The sequence below is a fragment of the Agelaius phoeniceus genome, chromosome 10 (genome assembly GCF_051311805.1).
Source record: "Agelaius phoeniceus isolate bAgePho1 chromosome 10, bAgePho1.hap1, whole genome shotgun sequence".
Classification (NCBI taxonomy): domain Eukaryota; kingdom Metazoa; phylum Chordata; class Aves; order Passeriformes; family Icteridae; genus Agelaius; species Agelaius phoeniceus.
The window spans coordinates 6,548,119-6,566,778 of record NC_135274.1 but is presented as its reverse complement, the minus strand read 5'-3'; the positions used below and the strand labels follow the sequence as shown (position 1 = coordinate 6,566,778).

The 18,660-nt window shown below is 43.1% G+C and overlaps 1 protein-coding gene across 2 annotated transcripts; it reads left to right on the top strand.

The window, feature by feature from the left end:
• Nucleotides 1–2,213: 2,213 nt before the first annotated feature.
• Nucleotides 2,214–18,175, top strand: TRA2B (transformer 2 beta homolog). 2 transcript variants are annotated; one of them, XM_054639120.2, is made up of 9 exons: nt 2,218–2,380; nt 8,410–8,543; nt 11,844–12,006; nt 12,854–13,042; nt 13,881–13,996; nt 14,860–14,943; nt 16,679–16,741; nt 17,182–17,255; nt 17,762–18,175. In XM_054639120.2, the coding sequence occupies exons 1-9, from the start codon at nt 2,345–2,347 to the stop codon at nt 17,770–17,772; spliced, it is 870 nt and encodes a 289-aa protein (XP_054495095.1). In that variant the 5' UTR covers nt 2,218–2,344; the 3' UTR covers nt 17,773–18,175. The 2 variants fall into 2 exon arrangements, with proteins under 2 accessions (XP_054495097.1, XP_054495095.1); XM_054639122.2 differs by lacking the exon at nt 17,762–18,175 and having other exon boundaries at nt 2,214–2,380; nt 17,182–17,263.
• The last annotated feature ends 485 nt before the right edge of the window (nt 18,176–18,660 follow it).

Sequence of the window (18,660 nt, the reverse complement as noted above, 5' to 3'; positions counted from 1 at the left end):
ATAAATTCACCTTTGTGCTCTGGGGCTGGCAGGGAGAGGGAAGGCAGCCAAGCAACCTCTGGCTTGTCTCTTCTCACAAGTGTCAGAGGTGATGGAAATGGAGCTGAGGTTCCCCCTGTGTGTCTCTGTAGTCATCACCTGGGAATGCAGGGCGAAACTATCAGCAATTTGCTCTTTTCCCTTTGCACTTTGCCTCCAGCCTCCTCTTGCAGCATTCTCAGCTGCCACTTCAATCTGTGTGGGGAATGGCACCAGGAAAAAACCCTGGTGGCCAAAAAATCCCACTTAGAAGAGGTCCAAAAATCCCACTTAGGAGAGGTCCAGAAATCCCACTTAGAAGAGATACAGACCTATTCAGGTCTCTGCCTCACTGCTTGTTAACAGCACAAGGGGCAGGCAGGGCATTACCCAGCCCTCACTGCACAGGAAATGCATTCCAGTGAAGAAAAATGGTCACTGCTGGGATGTCAGGTGGTTATGGAAGTGTTTCTAGAGCAGGATTATGTCCTGCAGCAGCAGTTGTGGGATAACAGGTGAACTTTCAACTTGAAAGAGAGGTAGTTTAGATTAGATATTAGGGAAAAATTGTTCTCTGTGTGAAAAACGCGTATTTTATCATTGGCTTTTCGCAAATATTAAAATGAATATTGTGTTAGAAAGTAATGCTGTACTAATTCTCTTAAGTAGTGTGGTAAATATAGTTTTAGGTTATAACTAAATGTTAAAATAGAAACTATGCTATGTAGGATACTTTTTTTTTCTAAAGAAAGGACTCACACTGAGATAGCAGCCACAGGACACCTGAATCTTTCAGAGAAAGGGAATTTATTGCTCCATTATCAGGAGAAACGAACTTCTTCCTGCCTCACTCAGGCAGGATGACACCATTAGGCTTATGAGGAAGAAGTTGATGATGACCAGACAGAATCCTGTGTTTGAATGGAATTTATGCATCATGTGTGAGGTGTATGAATATGCAATGGGCTATTGCTTTTAAGGGTTAATCCTCTGTTAATATGTGTCTTTTTCTGGCTTGTGCTGCCCAGAAAAAGGTACCCAGACTGTCTGAAACTCTTTGTTTTTATTGTCTCATATTGCCCTAATTCAAATTGTCCAAAGTATTACTACTCCAATTGTATTACTATTTTTACAATCATTTTATTACTATTAAACTTTGAAAATTTTAAAAACAAGTGATTGGCGTTTTTCACACCTGTGAGGGTGGTAAGGCCCTGGCACAGGGTGCCCAGAGAAGCTGTGGCTGCCCCTGGATCCCTGCAAGTGTCCAAGGCCAGGCTGGACAGCACTTGGAGAACCTGGTCTAGTGGAAGGTGTCCCTGCCCATGGCAGGGGGTGGAAATGGATGAGCTTTGAGGTCCTTTTCGAACTAGACAATTCTGGGACTCCCTAGGATGAGCTGAGCAGGTGCAATGTCTCCTCCTGTCTCCCAACTCCCAGCCTTGTGCAGTGTTGTGGTTTGAAAAGCACTGAAGAATTCAGTATTTTGGTTAAACCACAGCTGTGTGTTTTAAATCCGGGTGGTCCTTTCTGTGTGGGTGTCCTTTGCTAATCCCTGCACAGTCCTGGCCCTTTGGGGCGCTGCTTGTGACATAAAACAGATACAATGGAGGTGTTTGTGACGCTCGTCTTCACTGCTCATATTTTGTGGAGAAACTATGCCAAGGACAGAGGAAAACCCGCCATTTCAACGACACTCTGCTGCCCTCGAGCGGGTGCCTAAGAAATATCCCGCTCTTCTCTGCCCACGTGCTTTGAACTAATGCTTTCACACTCAAAAAAAATCCCTCGCAATCACATTTTTAAACTGTTTCAGCGTCCTGGCGAGGGCGAGAGCCGCGACCTCACTTGGGGCGACGGTGCGGGGCCCCACCTGAGGGCGGGGTCTCACCTGAGGGCAGGGGGGGCGGGGCTTCAATGGGGCGGAGCTTCGTGGGGTGGGACCGTGGCATTGCCTCGGTGATGACGTCAGGGGGCGTGGCCATTGCACCCAGGGCCATGAGGGCGGAGGGGTTTGGGGTGGGCGAAGGGGCGTGGCCACAAAGGGGCGTGGTTTCGTCCCACGGGCGGCCTCAGGGCAGGGGCGTGGCCTTTTTCTTAAGGCGTGGTCTAAGGTTGAGGGCGTGGCCTTCTATTCGGGGGCGGTCCATGCGGGGCGTGGCTTTGGGGCGCGGTCTCCGATTTAGGGATGTCCCCCTGGGGGCGTGTCCTGCCGAGCGCGCGCGCGCGGCCCCGCGGTCTCGTCACTTCCCCCGCGGACGGCGCTCTCGCCGGGGTCGGTCGTGTCCGGTTCGGGCGGCGGTGGCGGGAGCAGCGGGACGGGACGATGAGCGACAGCGGGGAGCAAAACTACGGCGAGCGGGTAATACACGGAGCCCGAGCACGCTGCGCGGCCGGGCCCCCCCCTTCCCTCCCCACCCCACGCACCCCTCCATCGCCTTCGGGTGGCGCCGGTTCCCCCGTGTCCCCTTTTGGGGGTGGCGGAACCTCCGCGGGAGCGGAGAGGCGGGTGAGGCGGCGCGGTGGGGCCGATGGCGGAGGGGCCGCTCCCCGCATGAGGTGCCCGGCGCCATCTTGGGCCGGGACCGCGCGCCCGGGAGGGACAAAATGGCGGCCCCGGGCCCTCAGGGGCCCCGAGCCCTCCATCCCACCCCTGCGGAGGGGGAATGCTGTTATTATCCTCTCTCCAGAGCCGCCTTGCAATCCACTCCTGAGTTGCTCTTTAATTTAGACCGCTTTTCGCTGCCTCTCCCCTGTAACAATAACTCTGCTTCTCGGGCCTGGCGTCCAGGTGGCTCGGGGTCTCCCCTAATTTAAATTTGATAATGGAGGCAACCCCTTGGCTTTGTGAAACCCGCAGCAGATGCCTCCCAGGGCTCCAAGCTTCGGAAAGATCTCACTGTCCAAAAGAGTTTTTATTAATGTCCATATAGATGCTTTGCTAAGATTCACGTTTGTGATATACATCGGTAGTTGCTTTTTATTTACTGGATCAGCCTTTGATGTCTTTATTTAGGGTCACTACTGTATTTTGGGGATTTTTTTAGCATAATTCAAATATTTTGTTGCAGTATCGGAGGGAATTGTGGAGGTGATAAGTTCCTAAGTTTTAAACTAGAGGGGGCAAGAAATATTAAAAAACCTAGTAATTTTGAGCAATGTATTTCTTAGAATACGGTTTTATCTAATTAATTCACTATTAGGAACTGTTATGTCTGAGTGTTTCTACTTCAAGGTAGGTAAAATTAGAAAAAATTGGTCTCCAGGGGGCTAAGAATAGGAATGAATGGTGAAAGAGAGGGATTAAGGAATATCCTCGTGCTAGCACCAGTGTTTCATTTGTATCTTCATTCACGAGATCTTTTTAGTGGGGGGATGTTTTTTGCTCAGGGTGAATTATTTGTGTGTTAGTTTTTTTAAAGATGCTTTAATTGTTGTGAAGGTCAGACTGGAAGCCAGTGTAGTCTTAATAAAGTAATAAAGCCGGAATAACTTGCATTATATTTTCAGTCAGAAAGAGTGGAAATAATAAAGCTTCTATAGCAAAGTCATTTTGTGTGAAACAATCATGCAGAATACTGGGGCAGGAATTGTTGTCTGCTGCTTTATTGTATTTTTAATATAAAAAATGTATTAAAGCATTTGTAGGCAGTCTTTGCTAGTGCCTAGAATGGATTATGTGTGAACTTTTGTGACCTTTAAATAGGTAAGTTGTTTGAAATGGACGTGTTTGTGAAGGTGAAACCATAGAGCTGCACACCTGCTATTCCAGACTGGAGCAGGGATTGGTTTTCCTTCTGCTCTTGCCTGTGTTATTTATGGGGTTTTTGCTTACTTAAGGCTTATGTTTTACTGAGTCAATGGCTTTTGTGCTTTTCCAAGCTGGAGTCTCTGCAGACTTGAGTTAGTGTTTGGATAAATAATCTGGAATATGATAGCAACTGTCTTAAACTGTCCCAAGTGCAGGCTGCCAGCAGGAATTGAGCTCCTGTTCTCTCCTTTATTGGTGTTCCTTCAGGCAGTCAGATCTGGGAATTCAGTCAGCTGGATCTTGTTGTACTCCATTTCCAGCTGCATTGGTTTGCAGGCCTGACGTGATTGAGCCCTCATGGCAGCTTTTGGGATGAAGAAATTCCAGGTGCTTTCACCAGGAATGGGACTTGTTTAAGCAGCAGCACGAATTTACTCTGGATTATGGTGTTTTTAAAAGGGGGAGGGAAGATAAGAAGATGAAAAAATCCCCACTTGAACTCTGTTTCACAGCTTATGTTCCATAGGGGAATGAACTGAAGAAACTATAAATTGTTAAGTACTGGAATATACTTGAGATGCTGTTGTTATGCTGCAATGCCATGCATTTCCAACTCAATTTTGTTTTCACTGAAATTGTTCTCACTGAAGCACGTGGAGGAGTTGCAAGAAGATGAGTTAAAGGCCAAATTAATGAATCCTACCCTGTGAATTAGTTAATTAGGATAGTGATGGGTTGGTATGTGGTCAGAAGCTTTTCAATATGCAAGTCAGGGTGGGGGATTTTGTTTGTTTGGGGTTTTTTATGTATAAAAGCTCAGTTTACAGATTACTTACAAGGTATATAATACATGTATTTTCAAGGAAGAATGATTTTTATTACAAAATTGTGTGAGAGGGAGGTCTGAGGAAGAAATCTGAGGTCAGAGATGAGCTGATCACTCAGTGCCACCGTAGGGATGGACCATACCCTGTGTTCCTCCCTCACTTGATGGCACCTCTTGGGGAGCTCATTCAGTGCCCAAACCTAGAAGATAATTTGCTTTTTGCTGGTGGATTAATTTCCTTCCAGCCTGGGCACTGGAGGAGCCAGTGGCAGAGGTGGTGGGAGGAAACTGTGGCCTGATTTTTCAGAACACACTGTTCTTTCCGTGTGGAGTTTGGAAACTTGTGGAAAGGGATAATTCTGCTCTCCCTCCAGTGAATGCCCAGCTCCTCCAGCAGTGATCTCGAGTCCCTCAGGGGAAGGGAGGCAACTTCCATAAGGGAGAGGTTGGGGAAGGTGCAGTCAGCACAGTGACACCTTGAATAAAGAGGCTGCAGATCTGATAGTGTCATGTGAGGCTGCACCAAACAAGTGGAAATACATAACTTCATAGGAATATATGATTATAAAACCTTAAAACTTTTATTTCTCTATATCTTACATTGCTGACTGAAATCTGTAACTGATTCCTGTGAGGAAAACCTGGATCTCAGAAGTACAAAGAGCTGTGGCCATCATCTACTGCTTCTGTCCATGGAAACCTTTCCCACCTACTGCCCCCCAAATAATCCTGCTTTGGGACATTCCCTGCTCAGAGTACATGGCTGTAAGGCTCTTTGTGAATGTGCTTAGAGCTGTTAAAATCATCCCAGCACTTGCTTTGAACGGGCTCAAGGTCGGGAATGAACCATTTGGAATCCTCAGGCCTGGACTTTGGGGCTTGCACGTGAATTCCAGAAGTCCCTGATAAAGGGGAAGAATGTTGATAACGACCAAGGGATCTGGGGGAGGGAGGTTAAATTCACACTTGACAAAGTTAGGGGGGGAAAATGGTTATTGTTTAGTGAATACCAGTCTGGATCTGCTGAGCAGCAGTGCTGAAATACAGGCAGGGTAAAGAAGATTGTTTGTTCCCTCTTTCCCATGTCACACCAGGAGCACACTTGGGCATTTTTCAATAGCTTAAAATTCACAGAGAGAAAGAGCAACGAGTAGGAAAAGCAAATACAAAGAAAAACAAAAAAAGATGCAAGAAACAAGCTGTGGGAGTGACTGATGTGAACCCTCAAGGGTGTAAAATAAATTTTCAGTGTTGCAGGCCCTTGGTACTTGGAATTTTGGGTAGGATTTCCCTGAGGCTTGGGGTGGAACAGGGGCAACGTGGTAATTTTGGGGTTATTACCAGTTCTGGTGATACCCAGAGCAGGTGAGGTACATTGAATTCCTTTAGGCTGGAATAAAGAAGTGCAATAATCCTGTAAAATATGGTGGATTGAAGGATGATCTGGGAAAAAAAAGTGGATTTTTAAAGACTGGGAAATAAAAAATAGAAAGGAGTTGAATGAAAATAGGCCAGCTGTTAAATTGTTTTGATTTTGGTGGATAGTTGTCTTTAAGACATTCTCTTCCCGAGTTTCTGCTCAGCTCCTCAATCATTGTCCAGATTCCCTATCAACCTTAGCATAGTACAGCAAAGACTGCCTGAAAAATGTACCAAATATATGAAGACTTGCCTGTTCTCTACTCATTTCTTCAAAGCTTTTTAACTTTTAAAAGCTCTGAAAAAGGGTTTGGTGTGTGTTTGTGGGCAAAATCCTCCCAACTGCTTCCCTCCAATCCTGCATTTCTCCTTTTCTTTCTGGTCTCCAACTGTACTTGGACACAGCTCCTTCTGTTTAGCCCAGGTTATCTTTTGTGAATTGAAGTATTTTTCTTCAGGTGAAAAGTAGCCTTGGTTTGGGTTTTAATCCTTCTTCAGAATCTTGCTTTCCCTAACTTTGTTAAAGAGCTAAGACTTCTTACAGCAAAATTAATATATTAACTCAGAACTCATCTCTGTGGAGTGTTTTCTTTCAAGGTACTAATGGACTTAGATTAAATTAGTTAATTGTAACTTAAATTGCTCCTAAATATTCCCCCTGCCCTTTGCAGTGTTATTACATGGGGAAACTGTAGTTTAGAACAAAACATTAAACATCTGTGTGAAGAATACAGCCTTGGCCATCTTTGTGCTATTTCTGTTGCTCTTGGGATTAATTGCAAATCTGCTTTGTCCTGTGCATCGTGTTTCTTTCCCCTGTATGGAAGGGAACTGTAAAATGGTAACATTTGGTTGAAGTTGTATGGGAGTGATTGAAGCGTGTAAATTTCGGGTTAGCAAATAAATTTGTGAATGCTTGGTACAGGATTCCTGTTAAATTAGTGTTCAGGTGTAAGAGATATTAGAAAGATAAAACAGGATTTTTGAAAAAAAGCTGGTACTCAGTGTCATTGGTGAGCTTTCTCCATCAGAATTTACACTAAATTAAGGATTGTTTCTAGAAAGAAGTATAATTCTGCTGAATTTTAAGTTTTCTCTAATATCTTGAAATGAAGAACACTTTCTACTAGTGTGTTTAAGGCATATGACTAAAACCAAGTATTATACTGCTTTTAAAATAAAAATACATAAGTTAAAACTGCTAATTAGGTCATGTCACTGCCAGAGGAGATTGCCAACAAATAACAGAGCAGGTGGGGTGTTAGTCCAGAGCAGTTGGGAATGTGGGGCTCCAGTGCAGTTCTGGTCAGTGGGGAATGCAGATTTCTGTGGAAACACAAAGCCTGCACATGTAATCCCACTTGTGCAGGCAGCTGGGGGTGTGTGCTCCTAAACCTTCACACCAGGGCTTCCAAACTGCAGGAGGGGCCCAAAATTCAGATAATTGGAGTTCATGGAATGACCAATGCTGTGCTTTCTGCACATCTGTCAATGGCCGCAGCAGGACCTCACTGGAGTCACTCCTTGGTGATTTTGTCTCAGTGTGTGGCTGATAGTGCAAATTATTTTGAGTTTCCTGATGCTACAATTCCTTAGTAGGTTCTCAGTTGATCCAGTTGCACTTACTGTTAAATACAGGCATAAATAGCAAATTCAGCTACTTAGGGCTAAGTTAAACTGAGTTGACTGAACCTGTTGATAAAATTGTAGGGCTTTGGTAGATTCAATTCTTGAACTGCATTTATAGTAAAAGTCCACAACACTTTTTTTTTTCTAGTTTCAGTTTTGGCACTAGATTTTATCCTGGAGTTCTTAAATATTCTTCATCCTGTTCTTTTTCTATTAAGGTTAATGTTGAAGAAGGAAAATGCGGAAGTCGCCATTTGACAAGTTTTATAAATGAGAATTATTTGAAGCTCAGGAATAAGTGAAGCTGAAATTTGAAAAAAAAGAAAGTGAATGCATGCTAATTATCAGACCAGAAGTCCCACTTGTAGAATATTGAGCAATTTGTGTGAAGTGGGGAAGATGAAAGAAGTCAGAATTTGAAACGGAAGAATGAAGAAAAGGAATAAAAATGAAGTTAAGATAAGAAGTAATCTGGAATCTGAAAGCACTACGCTAAGTAATTACTAGTCTGTTTATGTGTCCCTGTATATTTTGCTAAACATGCATGCATTATCTGTTTAATAGCAAAAGTACATGCAGGGTAAAGAAGTGTCTACCAGGGAAAAAAAAAAAAAAAAACCTCCTTAAAAAAATCTAGGCAGTGCTAATGCCGACTGCCCGGACACATAGCTATGAATATTTACCATTTATTTCACTGGAGCTTGTTTACAGCCCCTAGGTGAACAAGGAATTGTGTACAAATTAGGCTTTCAATATCTGCGTGCAGGAATCCCGTTCTGCTTCCAGAAGCGGAAGTGCTCATGGGTCTGGCAAGTCGGGGAGGCACACCCCTGCAAGATCTCGCTCTAAGGAGGATTCCAGGCGCTCCAGGTCAAAATCTAGATCCAGGTCTGAATCCAGGTGAGTTTGCTTCTTTTACCTCTTCCTCCTCCTCACAAGTCAGATGATTGTCAGAGGTGGCCCAGCTTAGCCAGTTCTGTTTCCAGAGTTAGTGACTCTTCTGTGGACATGGAATACAAAGGGGCGTGCGTGGTTTCAGGATTGGGAAAGCCAAATTGTATCAATTCAGATATTTCTGCTGCTTCTTGTATCCTTGCTGATACACTTTGGAAGTGCCTTTTATCTCTTGGAATACTGCCTTGTGTCTGAGCATGGAGTACTAGGAACTCTAGATCTTAGGTTTTTTGTGCATTAACAGAGCTTGGTGCATCAACAGATTTCCCATTTTAAGCCACATTCCTGTATCACATTTCTTTACTGGAAGCAGTGATGTTCCTGGAGTAGTGGAAAGAAGCAGTAGAGATAAATGTGAACTTCCCAGTTTGACATTTTAAATACATTGATTTAGCTTGAAAATTAACAGGGTAGGAAGCTTTGAATATTAGTCTGCTCTTCAAGCTCTCCAGAAAAGTTGTGGAGAGCTTGCTTATTGTATTTGTTATGTGGCAGCACAAACATCCACGTGCCTATTGCACTGTATTACCTCTCCTGCCAAACAAGCTGTGTGCAGGGTCAGAATTCCTCTTAAAAAGAGGAGATAGTTGACTGCTGACTACAGAAATTAATGTGTTGGTAATTTCTTTACTCATTTGTAGGCATTCAGGCTATAAAAAGTGGGGTTTCAGCAGTGTGGTTTTCAGGTGTGCTGTTCACAACAAACTTTTTATGTGAACAAGCAGTGAATTGCCAAAGCTTGGGGAGCAGGCTGGAGGAAGATACTGTGCTGTCAGCAGTCACCCAGGGTTGAAAACATCATCAAATAGTGTGTTAAATCTTGCAAGATCAGACAGAAAGGCTTTTGTGAGAAGGAATGTAATTGGGAAGCTTTGACAGCAGAAGAATGAGGTTTTTTGTTTGATTCAGGCACAGTCACAAGTGTCATACCGTGCACCTGGCAGTCCCTGTTGTGTAAGAAGAAATGTGTTGAATAAAAGGAATAAATACTTGTTAGAGTAATACCATTAGTGAGTGTGGAATTGAGTGACCTGTGGGAGTGCCAGCAGTGAGAGATGCTGGGGCAGCTCAGGAAGGGCCCAGTCCCACGTCCTGCTCTGGGCTCTGGGCTCTGACTCTGCTGTCAGGGCTTTATCCACTTGGGGTTTGAAAACCTCGGGGGAGGGAAGCTGCAGAACACCTTTGGGGAGCCTTTTAATATTAAAACAACAAAGTCAGGACACCCTCCCAGCACCTTCTTCTGTCCTTTAATCCATATGACTCCAGGGATTCCATATTCCTTAAAATACATCCCACTTACAGAATCACCACAATACTGAGTAAAAATACAGTCATAGATGGTACACAATTCTGAGGAAGCAAATAGAAGATGTAGAATTTATGAGAGACCTGGCAAATCTTACTTTTGCAATAAACAGTGTTTAAATAATACCCTGGCAACTGGCTTTTTAGTTTTTAATGACCAAACAGTAGAAGTTTATAACTGCCATGGCTTCCTGAGCATTTAACAGCTATCTTGAAGGTGCCTCTGGCTGGAAATAATGGAATTACGTGCCAGAGTTAGTGTTGATTAGTAGATGTGGACAGAATTGTGTCGAGGCACATATTTAGAAACAACATACTTTAATCTCTGTTCAGTGCTGTCACACGTTGAGATGTGGTCATGGGCAGATCATTGAACTCTAGAAATAACCCTGTGATAACTTCTTTATTTCTTGGTAGTTTCTGTTGCAAATGTATTTTTGAGTTACAAGCTTTATAAATTAAACTTTGATTTGGGAACCAACCTGTGTCCTGGTGTTTTTATCAGTTGGGGTGTGGATATACTTGATTTTTAAAATCTACTTTTATTGATGTTTGTAGTTCCTATCTTTGGCTGATACCATTCTTGTACCTGAAATATCAGTTCTGTTTGCCTTAATTTTTTTTCCTATATCAGTGTCTGAAACGTGGCTGTGTGCATGTGTGGAGCTTCTTTTTTTTGTTATTGATATTCTTTCTCTCTTTTTTTACTGTTTTCCCAGCTTCAGGGAAGTTCTCTTTTTTTTTTTTTTTAATTTATTTTGTTGCCAAAATAATGTTTTCTTTATAAATGCGTAGTGAGAAGTGCTGTAATGGGACATGCTGAATTAATTTCTCCTGGACGTGAATATGCATTTTAAGCTGAGCTTCTCTGGCTCTCTCCTGATGAGGTTGGAGGTGGTTTTTGAGGAGCTAGATTGAACAGTTTGGTGACACTTGGTGAGAAATCCTGGAAGAAGCTGTTAAATGCTCAGGAGTAAAAGCAGTTCAGGTTCAGAGCTTCTCTCACACCAATGGGGTGGTGCTGCTGTGGAATTAGAGGAGGGGACATTTAAGGCACAAGAGCCTGAAAATCAGCAATTTGTGACCCAGATCCATTGACTGTTACACTGTTTATTGCACTTCTTAGCCTGGAAGGGTTTTTCTTTGGAGTGGTGTGGAGTGCAGGTTACTCAGTGCAGCCATCAGCAGACCAAGATCAGGTGTAGTATCCCTGTGGGAGTGCCCAGCTTCTCCTCTAGGGTTGCCTGTGTTGGGAGGGGGAGGCTTTGGGAGGAGGAATTAAAGAGTTTCAGACCCCCATGTCCACAGAGCTTGTGATGTAAGAAATTATTTTTGGGGAAAAAGAATCAGTGAGCAGTTGCATAAATGCACTTTAGAGTCTGAACGTGTAAATATTCATGAACAAACAGTGCCAAATAACTGCTGAAATACCAGCAGGTAAATGAGCCAGCTCAGGATTGATTTCTTCAGATTGTGTTCAGCTCTGTTTCAGGGGCATTTGCTTTTCAGTGTCACCCAAGGCAGCACTAAGAGAGTGCCCCCCTTAGTGGTGCATGCCTTGTGTTAAAGCATATTTACTGTTCCCTTTGACTGATAGGTGTGAAAGGAAAGCCCACCCACTTGTTTTTACCTAAACACTGAATATTCTAAGCCCTAACTTGTCACACCCAGGTAGCTTTGTTAAAGGAAGAGCTGACTGTGATCAAGTGCAAGTTCCTGGACTGCAGCAGGAATGCCCTGAGACTATCTGCAGTAATCTGATAGTAAAGATTTAGCACACAGTCCTCGAGAGTAGTGAGTAAATGGATTATAGCTGAGGTATGTGGTACTGCAGGAATTTGGAAAACAATTATTTGAGCTTTTTGTGGCTGTCTGCTGGATTTTTAAAATGCTGACCACCCCAAGAAGCCCAGCACTGTACCTTTGTGTTCTTTCCCTCAGGTCTAGGTCGAGGAGGAGTTCCCGCAGACACTACACCAGGTCGCGCTCGCGGTCCCGCTCGCACAGGAGATCCAGAAGCAGGTCGTACAGTCGGGACTACCGGCGGCGGCACAGCCACAGCCATTCCCCCATGTCTACTCGCAGACGTCACATTGGGAACAGGGTACGTGTGTGAGCCATGGGTCATGGGCTCTGTGCCCTGAGAAACACCAAGGGGGTTGGTGACAGGCTGGTGCTCCTGTAGGTTTAATGTGTTACTGTCTATTAGCAGGTGACCTGTGAAAAATGCGTATTTTATCATTGGCTTTTCACAAATACCAAAATGGATATTATATGTGTTGTGTTAGAAAGTAATGCTGTATTAATCCTCTTAAGTACTGTGGTAAATATAGTTTTAGGTTATAAGAAATGTTAAAACAGAAACTATGCGATGTTGGATACTTTTTTTAAAGAAAGGACTCACAGTGAGATAGCAGCCACAGGACACCTCAGTCTTTCAGAGAAAAAGAATTTATTGCCCTCTTATCAGAAAAAACGAACTTCTTCCTGCCTCGAAGGCGCTGTTAGGATTCAGGGGAAGAAGTTGACACTGACCAGACAGAATCCTGTGTTTGAATGGAATTTATGCATCATGTATGAGGTGTACGAATATGCAACAGGCTATTGTTTTGAAGGGTTAATCCTCTGTTAATATGTGTCCTTTTTCGGGCTTGTGCTGCCCAGAAAAAGGTACCCGGACGTCCGTAACTCTGTCTTTATTGTCTCATATTGTCCTAATTCAAATTGTCCAAATTATTATTACTCTGCTTATATTACTATTTTTCTAACCGTTTTATTACTATTAAACTTTTAAAATTAAAAAAAAAGTGATTTGCATTTTTCACATGACCCAAATCTCAGCCCCACCTTAGTTGTTATTCTTGTTGAAGCCCTGACAGTCATGACTCGAGAAATACGTTGCACTGCAAATAACCCCAATTTGATCTTAATATCTGTGTCCTTTCCTTTAGGCAAATCCTGATCCAAACTGTTGTCTTGGAGTGTTTGGGCTGAGTCTGTACACTACAGAGCGAGACCTGCGAGAGGTTTTCTCCAAGTATGGCCCCATTGCCGACGTTTCCATCGTGTACGATCAGCAGTCGCGGCGCTCCCGAGGGTTCGCCTTCGTCTACTTCGAGAACGTCGAGGATGCCAAGGAGGTAGCTTGGGGTACATAGTGTGGGCCATGTTTGTTGGGCTCTGAGCTCCTGGGGTATGTGTGTTCTGTCACAGGGTATAGCCAGGGGAAACTCATAGCCTGGAAAATACTTGGAGTCTTGTAATCATGGAATTTGGGCTTACTAGTGCTGCAGAATGAATCGAGAATTCTGTAGTCACCCAAGTAGAGAATCCTATACTCATACCAATCCTTGTAAAGCTACCCTTTATGGGCTAGAACAAGGCTTACATTCTGCATAAACCCCACTCCAGAGAATCTCCATTTTTTTCCACACCTTTTCCACATCTCTTCCACATTTTTTCCAGGTCATGAAGTCTTCCATTTTGGTTTGCAGCTTGATGTGTAGGTCCTGCTGCTTGCCAGACAAAAATAAACCAAAGCACAATTGGTTTTGGTTTTTTACTTTTTATTTGTGACTCTGTTTCAAGGTTATGGTAGTTGAAGGATGGATTTGAATACCTTAGTGATGTTCTTTTAACCTGTAAATGTTTTATGTTGTGTGGTGGAGTAGTTGCATCTCCCTACATCAGCATGTTCAAAGGTTGCTCTTAGTCATGTCAGAGGCCCTGAAACAATTGCCCAGTGGTGTTCCTTTCAGGATTTTAATGCTGTAAAAGTCACATTTTCAGTGGTTACTGGCACTGAAGTCCAGCTGGCCTAGAGTTGTCTTACACAGTACATTCACTGCAAGATGTGACACTCAGCCCTGCTTCCAAACTGGGCTGTGTTTTAGGACATTTTAACACTTAAAGCAGTAGTTAGAAATTGTTGTTGCTAGAGTTCATACCTACAGCTAATGCTCTTCTGTCACTCCTTAGGCAAAGGAACGTGCCAATGGAATGGAGCTGGATGGAAGAAGGATCCGGGTAGACTTTTCCATAACAAAAAGACCTCACACACCTACCCCTGGAATTTACATGGGAAGACCCACTTAGTAAGTTTTACCATAGTTTTGTTGGGTTTTTTTCCCCCCCAACCAGAACAGGATAAGATTCATTGTTTTGTAAAAACTCCTGTTTCTCCTCCGAGAGACCTGATTCTGAGTGGTTTTCCTGGTTTCTTGGGCTTCCACATTAATGCACAAGTTGTGTTTCCTTATTTGTATTTCCTTATATCAGCTGTGCTGTACACTGATAACACGAGACCTGAGCATCAGTAGTAATGCTTGTGTCAACAGGAAGACACTTTAACTATTTCTAAATTATTTTAAATAGTTTTCCTGTGTACCTTCAAATATTCATGTCCTTTGCAAGCTCAGGTTTTCAAGAGTGAATGAACAAGTGCTGATCAAGGAGCTGGGGGGCTCAGTTAGCATTAGGGCTTAGCAGTTTGCTGTGTTCATATGCTGCACTTTTGACTTCAAGTTGCCAACAGTGTCAGTTTTCCCAAGTCATTCCCTGTTCATTTCCCAAGACTTTCAGCTTACTGATGGTTATGGTGATGTTGAGACTACAGGCTTCTGATTTTTTTTTAGGCAGTTGATTGAACAGGAGCTTTTTCAGAGTTAGAAGTGACTTGTCTCAGAATGGAATTCCTCCTGTGGCTGTGATACCAAAAAGTTGAGGCTTACAAAGGTTGAGGAAAACAACTGAAAGTTCAAGCATTTAAAAAGCAATTATTTAAGTAGTTCTGTTCTCACCTGCACTGGTGGGAAAACAGGAGTGCTCATAGTCTTCCAGCTGTAAGGATGGGACATAATAATAATACAATCTAGTTTAAATAGTGTGAATTTACCAGAGTGCAAACAAAATTAAAGTTCTGTATCTTAGTAAATGCAATTTCCTTCACTCCCTGCAGTGGCAGCTCACGGCGACGAGATTACTATGACAGAGGCTACGACAGAGGCTACGATGACCGTGACTACTACAGCAGGTCATACAGGTCAGAATATTTGCAATATTTTGCTGCTTTCTAAACTCTGCTTTCTCATCTGCCTGTGCAAGCATTAGGCAGTTCATCCTACATAACTATTCCAGAATATTTTTGCAGTCGTTGTCATTCTGGAATCTTCCTGTGAAATCTTCACCAAAATGATTGCTCAGTACAAATCCAGTTGCTTGGATTGAGAAATACTTGATGGTGTTTGACCTGTGGCCTAGCTTAGTCCAAAATGTTTTCTGAATCTGCACTAAGTTTTGAAAAACAAAGTGTGTTCTTTGCATTTTCATTTTAGAATCTTAAGTTGGTTCATCTGTTAGCACTGAAATGGTGCAGATTAATATTTGAGTTGGCATTATAGTGTCAACTTACATTTTGAGCACAGTGTAGTAGATAAAAAAAGGGAAATTTCTGTGCTCCCCAGTATTTCCTGCTGATAATTATGGCACCTCAAATTGCCTAAAATAAGTAATTGTGAATTGAACATCTGCATTAAAAGGCTTTTTTAACACCCCTTGTCAGGTTGAATGTGTGTGTAATCATGACTGGTTTTGGTGACAGCATTTTCCAGCAAAATCCTTGTCCCCTGCAAAATCCTCACAGTTTCTGGGACGTTGTTAAGTTGAACACAAAAAGAATATGTTGAACACAAAATGTCTGCACTACCAAACATTCCTGCAATTGCAGAATTCTGTGTTAAAGTTATGATGTGGGCCCAAGTCTTAAACGGCGCCTTTTCCTTCTGCTAGGGTTTGTGGGTGTTAGCAGAAGCTGTGATTGGGTCAGGAGAAAGCCAGTGGGAGTGACCTGCTCTAGTGGGAGGTGTCCCTGCCTGTGGCAGGGGTGTGTCCCTGGATGGTGTTTAGAGTCCCTTCCAACCCAAATTCTGTGTTTCTGTGAATAAATATGGAGCCAGTATGACTTGTGTGTGGCTACTTGAAAAATGTCATGGTGCTGCTTTCCCCTCCTACAGTCATGGGTTGGTTGAGGAAGAGAGAAGTGTTGCTATGTTGTCAGGGCTTCCCTGAGGAAGAAAAAGTTGGAATTGTTCAAGATGCAGTGGAGCATTGCATACCCCACCCTAAAAATTCCATTGGTAACAATTCATTTGCATTCCCTGCCCTCTGTGAAAATAATGCCCTAAGGGAAATGCAGTGTCAGATGGGAATTGTCCTGTTAAAACTTCAGTTTCTCCTTGTTGCAGTGGGAGGCTTACTTTTGCCTGAAGAGCTGTCTGTAAATAAGGGAATAAACTTTTAAAAAAGCAATTCCCCTAAAACAACTGGGGAAGACTTTAAACTTGATTTAGTCTCCTGGTAAAGCTTTGCTGATCTGAATCTGAGGAGGTTCCAGTCCAGCCACTCAGTGTTAATGCTATAAGGTGTTTTTTGTTCTCCATAAGAAGTTGCATCACAGTTCTCGTTTAAATGTGACTCTAAAGTGTTAAAATGAAAGGATAGGAGGGTTTTCCCTGCCTCCACCTTGGAATCAATGTTTTCTTCAATGTTTTCTTCAGGATAGTGAGTTGATCTATACTTGAAAATAATAAGTAAAAGGGTTTTCCTTGGGTAGGTATGTGTTTAAAAATCAATGTTAAATGAAGTAATTCAGCATCACCCAGTGTAGGAAGTAATGTTGTCTTATCTTCACATGATTTTCTTACTCGATGTGGGGGGTTTGTGCAGTGAACTTTTTATTTTTGAAATTCCTAAAAGTCGTTCTGCTTTTGTTTTCACAGAGGAGGAGGTGGCGGTGGCGGAGGAGGCTGGAGAGCTGTTCAGGACAGGGATCAGTTTTACAGGTGTGTGCTGGATTAGTGGAACTGGACAATGAACCACAAAACTTGGGAGAGCCTGGGTTGGAGGGATTTGGGGGTACCTGGCTGTAGCACTAACTGTAAATCAAGGACATCTTCACCTTGGACAAGTAATTCAGATTAAAAGTGAAGGTGGATTTGGCTTAGCCTGCTTGTGTGGGATGCTTCTGGCTTCAAACTAAATTCACATGAAAGCAGATTGTGAGTGCAAGAGCTTGTATTTGTTGTGTTAGTCAAAAATAATCCTGATAACAAAAAAAAGAATTCAGATCTTTGCTTTGTTACCCAGTAGAAACGTTGGTCAGGTCTCCCATGCTTGTTAGCATTCCTGAGACCAGGATGGGGTTAGAGCACCCACATAAAGCTGCTGCCACTCAGCTGTGCAGGTGTTAACAAAGGGATTGTGTGTGTCACCCCTGTCACAGGAGGAGGTCACCGTCACCGTACTACAGCCGAGGGGGCTACAGATCCCGGTCCAGATCCCGGTCCTACTCACCTCGTAAGTAGCCATGGACTCACGGAGTGCTTTGGGTTGGGAGAGGCCTTAAAGCTCATCCCATTCCACCCCCTGCCATGGGCAGGGACACCTTCCATAGACCAAGTTGCTCCAAGCCCCTCCAACCTTACCATACCTGGGCCTAGCCCCATAACAGAGTTCATGTCTCAAAAGTAAATTTGCCATTCCTTGAACTTCTTTTGAGCTTCTGTGTCCACTAAGATTGACTCTGATGTGGATATTTTCTTGAGCCACAGTTCCTTTATTGCTTTGTTCAGAAACCTTGAGGGCAGAGTAAATACTTAGGAAAAACCAAGTGAGATAGCAGCCCTTGTTTTGAGTGTAAGATCCTGTTTCTTCCTCCAGAACTCTCTTAAAACAGGAGTTTTGGGGTTTGGTTACCTCTAGGCCATCAGCTCAGATCTGATGCAGGTTTGAGGAGAAGGCAGTGAATTTAGCCAGAAATCATTCAATCCATGAAGTCTGACTGTTGGGTTTTTGTCTTTCAGGTCGCTATTAAAGCATGACACATAGAGGAATTTCTAGCTACAGCCTTTGAGTTGAAATTGCGAGTTTGTGGACAATATTTTTTTATTGTCTCTTCTGTTAAACCAAGTGACAGTGCCTAGTGAATTAGGTGACTTTTACACCTTTTATGAAGACAACTTCTGTGGTGTTCAATGCTGTTTCATTCTGCATATTTGTGTAGTTTGGTGCTTTGTTTCCAGTTGTGTTTTGAAAGGAGTATGTTTTGCATGTATTTTTTTAGTCTCCATTTTGACTCCTGAAAGGTTTCTATTGTAAAGACAAAAACTGTTCAGTAAGTTTTTTCTACTGATTCCAAGTTATTCCCAAGATCCAAACCTGTGTAAAATGCTTTCTGAAAGTGAGAAAATAAAATAAAAAGACGTTTGTTTTTTTTCTTCCCCCTCTTATTTTTGCCAAGAAAACAAAAGCATGGAGGTAATCCCAGGGCAAGTGCCATCCACTCCTTCCAGGAAGAACCAGTCTCTTCTGGTGTCCCACGAGTAAATTGCACCTGAGGTGCTTCTCAAGTCCATTTCTTCCCTGTGAAATGAGCACTGAATCCCTTATTTGGGTGTTTAGCTGTTGCCACTTGTATTTAAAAGCTTTTAGACCAACACTTCATGTGTATCTGCCATACCACGTAGTGAATTTGTGCACTTGGATCTGTGAGCCAGTTATTTTTTTAATCTTGTGTTGGAGGAGCTTTCCATGTTGGTTTGTGGTGAGAATGTGGGGTTTTGTGGAAATAATGAAAATTTCTAGACTCAAAACTGATTATTTCTATGGATGTAGGGAACAAAGTTTAAGAAGGATGGTGTGCCATCATGCAAAGAAAGAGACTGAGGGAACAGGCCCCACCTACTTCAGCTGCCTGGAGAGG

What these genes read in the sequence shown, in the direction of transcription:
- TRA2B (XM_054639120.2), top strand. Translation starts at nt 2,345, where the DNA reads ATGAGCGACAGCGGGGAGCAAAACTACGGCGAGCGG. An exon ending in ACGTCGAGGATGCCAAGGAG is followed by an intron (nt 13,043 to 13,880) that starts GTAGCTTGGGGT and finishes GTCACTCCTTAG; the next exon opens with GCAAAGGAACGTGCCAATGG. An exon ending in GACAGGGATCAGTTTTACAG is followed by an intron (nt 16,742 to 17,181) that starts GTGTGTGCTGGA and finishes CCCCTGTCACAG; the next exon opens with GAGGAGGTCACCGTCACCGT.